Source organism: Dendrobium catenatum, unplaced genomic scaffold, assembly GCF_001605985.2.
Source record: "Dendrobium catenatum unplaced genomic scaffold, ASM160598v2 fragScaff_scaffold_146, whole genome shotgun sequence".
NCBI classification, from domain to species: domain Eukaryota; kingdom Viridiplantae; phylum Streptophyta; class Magnoliopsida; order Asparagales; family Orchidaceae; genus Dendrobium; species Dendrobium catenatum.
The window spans coordinates 721645-725533 of record NW_021318608.1 but is presented as its reverse complement, the minus strand read 5'-3'; the positions used below and the strand labels follow the sequence as shown (position 1 = coordinate 725533).

The following is a 3889-nucleotide window of genomic DNA, read 5'->3' as shown; positions in this document are numbered from 1 at the left end:
GTCTGTTATATGATTTATGTATGATTGTTTGAATTTATGTACGGCTATTTGAATAACTGCTTCTGATGTGTTTTCTGAAGTGAATTTCTGGAGATTTTGATTAGTGAGTGGAGTCTTGCTGAGCTGTTAGCTCATCCTTATTTTCTGTGCGGTTTTCAGGTTCTGGGAAAGAGAAAGAAGTCTTGGACTAGTCGTTCAGTGTCTGATCAGTGATTGGGTATTTTTGAACTTTTGATTTTTATACAGTCATGATTTTTCTGTTCTGTTCTTTCTGTTTGTAGCCATGCACTGTATTGTACATGATTATTTTTATGAAAGAAAGAAGAAAAAAGTGGATGTATTTCTATATATGTATTTGACGTTTATAGTAGCTCTGTGTTTGTTTGTTTGAATATCTGGAAGAAAGTCTGAAGCAAATTCCAAAACTAAATCCTGAATTTTCAACATTTATCGCGGCCCGACGCGAAGGGATTCGTTCCGGTCGGGTTGGGTCGTGACCAATCTTTAGTGGTATCAGAGCAATGGTTTTAGAATTTGGATTGTAAGACAGAGCTATAGGAATTGATCTGTAAGTCTGTCGGGGGTAGTTCTAGTTTGTTTGGATTTTTATTATGTTGTTTTTGTGCATAGTTTTCTGTGTGATTTTGGATCTACCAGACCCAGATATGACTGATGGGCAGAGTGCTAGTCAGGCAGCTCCTGTGAACAGTACTGCCCCAGTGGTTGGTTCTGATACAGTTTCTCAGTTTTCTATGTTGGTTGCTCAGATGATGAGCGAGACTCAGAATAGGGCATCTACTGTTCGATCTAAAGATGTAGATAGACATCTACAAATATTTCTGAAATTGAAACCTCCTAGGTTTGAGGGCACTGTTGAGACTAGAGCAGTTGAGGATTGGTTAAGAATGTTGGAAAAGATATTTGACGGTATGCAATGTCCTTCTGATATGAAGGTACCGTTAGCTATTTTTTTGTTAGATGGGGAAGCAGAGCGCTGGTGGACGGGCCAGCAGGAGGAGAAATTCCAAGGTAAATTGAACTTTCTGATTACTTGGGAGGAATTTTTTGAAGTATTTCGATCGCGGTTTGTACCTCCTTCTGCAAGATAGCAAATGCATGAGACTTTTCTGCGATTGGATCAAGAGAGCAGGACAGTGATGCAGTACGAGGCAGATTTTACTACTCTGGCATGATATGCTTTGTAGCTAGTGAGTACTTCTGTTGAGAAGTGTTATAGATTTCTGAGGGGACTACGAGATAGTCTGAGGTAGCCCCTGGTACCATTTCACATTTTTTATTTCTCTAAACTTGTTGAGAGAGCTCGACTGATAGAGAATGATCTGATGGCTACTCAGCAGCAGTGAACTACTAGTAGGAAGAGATTCAGTGGTGATACTTCTGGCAGTGGGTTTTTTAAAAAGAAGAGATTTGTATCTAGAGACCCCAAGAGGAGTGGACAGTTTGTGTCCACTATAGTTTCTGGTAGTGGCAGTGTGACTAGTTCTGGATCAGTCAGTGGGGCGCCTGTGTGCCAGACTTATGGAAGAAGACATTATGGCCAGTGCTACAGGATGACTGGTCAGTGTTTCAGATGTGGTCATCCAGGACATCAGATTACTGAGTGTCTACAGGCTGGATCTGATCGACGATCTGAGTCAAGATATGATAGTTTTGCCAGATCAGTAGGAAGGTCGACGACAGTTCCTCCACATACTATTTCTGAGGGATTCTTTGGTAGAGCTGGTGGATCAGATTTTATGGCGAGGAGACCACCAAGTGGTAGTCAGAGGGAGTCTGGTAGTTCTGCAGCTCCAGCTCCAATTCAACCACGTGTATATAGTTTGAATCAGCAAAAGGCTCGAGATACTCCAGATGTGGTAACATGTACGATTTTTATTTCTGAACATCTCTGTCGTGTTTTGTTTGATTCTGGAGCTAGTCACTCGTTTATTTTCGAGCTTTATTTTGATGCTTTGCGTCTGGATTCTGTGACGTTACTGATTTAGCTTTCTGTTTTTTTTTTCGGCTAGGAATAATTTGATTGCCCGGAAGTTCTATTTTTGTGAAATTGATATTTCTGGCAAGAAGTGGAAGTCGTGTTTGATTTTATTGCCGATTTCTTCGTATGATGTGATTTTGGGCATTGATTGGCTGAGTCTGTATGAGGCTCAGATTGACTGTTTGAATAAACAAGTGAGTTTATTTTTGGATGGTGAAAGATGTGTATTCCAAGGGTTAAGAAGAGTTTTATCTTGTCTGATTTCTGTGTTGGAAGTTAGGAGAATGTGGAAGAAGGGTTTTTCGGTATTTTTGGCTTCAGTACGGGATATGAATGTAGATGCGGGTTCTGTTTCTGATATCCCGGTTGTACTAGAGTTTTCAGATGTATTTTCTGAGGAATTGGTTGGATTACCTCCGAATAGAGATGTTAAGTTCTGTATTGATGTTTTTCTGGGTACGGCTCCGATATCTAAGGCTCTGTACAGAATGGCACCGAAGGAACATTCGAAGTTGAAAGTTCAGCTCCAAGAGTTGGTGAATAGAGGATTTGTCCGTCCTAGTGTTTCTCCTTGGGGAGCACCTATTTTTTTTGTGAAGAAGAAGGATGGGACACTGCGGATGTGCATCGACTACAAAGATCTGAATAAGGTTACAATCAAGAATAAGTATCTGTTACCACGAATTGATGATTTGTTTGATCAGCTGGCTGGATCTTCTGTATTCTCAAAGATTGATTTGATATCTAGATACTATCAAGTGAAGGTAAAGGAAGCTGATATGATGATGACAGCTTTCAGTACTCGATACGGGCATTACGAGTTATTGGTTATGCCATTTGGGGTAACCAATGCATCTGCTTTTTTTATGGATCTGATGAACAGAGTGTTCAAGGAGTATTTGGATCAGTTTGTGATCATCTTTATAGACGATATTCTGGTATATTCTGCTTTTGAGGAAGATCATGCCAGACAATTGAAGGTGTGTTGGAGACTTTGAGGCAGCATCAATTGTATGCTAAATTCTCCAAGTGCGAATTCTGGCTGAAGAGCATTTCTTTTCTGGGTCACGTGGTGAGCGGCGAAGGTATTTCTATTGATCCTCAGAAAATTCAAGCTGTTGCTAATTGACCAAGGCCTACTACGGTATTCGAGATACGTAGTTTCTTGGGTATGGCCGGATATTATAGGAAGTTTGTGAAGGGATTTTCTTAGATTTCTACACCTCTGGCGAGACTGACTCAGAAGTCAGTAGTTTTTGTTTGGACTCCGAATTGTGTAGCTACTTTTTAGAAGTTGAAGGATTGTTTAACTTTTGCTCTAGTGTTAGCACTTCCGTCAGGTACGGAAGAATTTTAGGTGTTCAATGATGCTTCACTGAAAGGTTTTGGCTATATTCTGATGCAGCATGGTCAGGTAATTACTTATGCTTCAAGACAGTTGAAACCACATGAAAAGAATTACCCAACGCATGATTTGGAGTTGGCTGTAGTTGTCTTTGCTTGGAAGATTTGGCGTCACTATTTGTATGGCGTCGGGTGTGAGATCTTTACATATCATAAGAGTTTGAAGTATATCTTCACTTAGAAGGATTTGAATTTGAGGCAAAGAAGATAGCTTGAGTTGATCAAGGACTATGATCTGACGATTCAGTATAAGCCGGATAAGGCTAATGTGATAGCACACGCTCTGAGCATGAAGTCTTCTAGATTATCATGAATTCACCTTACTTCTGATGAGTATTTGATACGAGATATAGAAAGATTACAGTTGGAGGTGATTTCCTCTACTAGTCTGGATTCTGGTATGTTGACTTAGATGAACATTCAGTCATCTTTGAAAGAAATGATTCAAGAAGCTCAGAAGTCAGACGCTGACTATTCAAAGTTGAT

General features: G+C 40.1%; 1 protein-coding gene across 1 annotated transcript; it reads left to right on the top strand.

Moving 5' to 3' along the window:
- Positions 1-665: 665 nt before the first annotated feature.
- On the top strand, positions 666-2006 carry LOC110114348. Its single transcript, XM_020847198.1, has 2 exons — positions 666-1084; positions 1376-2006. Exons 1-2 carry the CDS (start codon positions 666-668, stop codon positions 2004-2006), a joined length of 1050 nt encoding a protein of 349 aa, XP_020702857.1.
- The last annotated feature ends 1883 nt before the right edge of the window (positions 2007-3889 follow it).

Bases quoted from the DNA above. Each gene is read 5' to 3' on its own strand.
- LOC110114348 (XM_020847198.1), top strand. From the start codon at position 666: ATGACTGATGGGCAGAGTGCTAGTCAGGCAGCTCCTGTGAACAGTACT. The intron at 1,085-1,375 runs GTTTGTACCTCC...AACTACTAGTAG, and splicing joins TTTGAAGTATTTCGATCGCG to GAAGAGATTCAGTGGTGATA.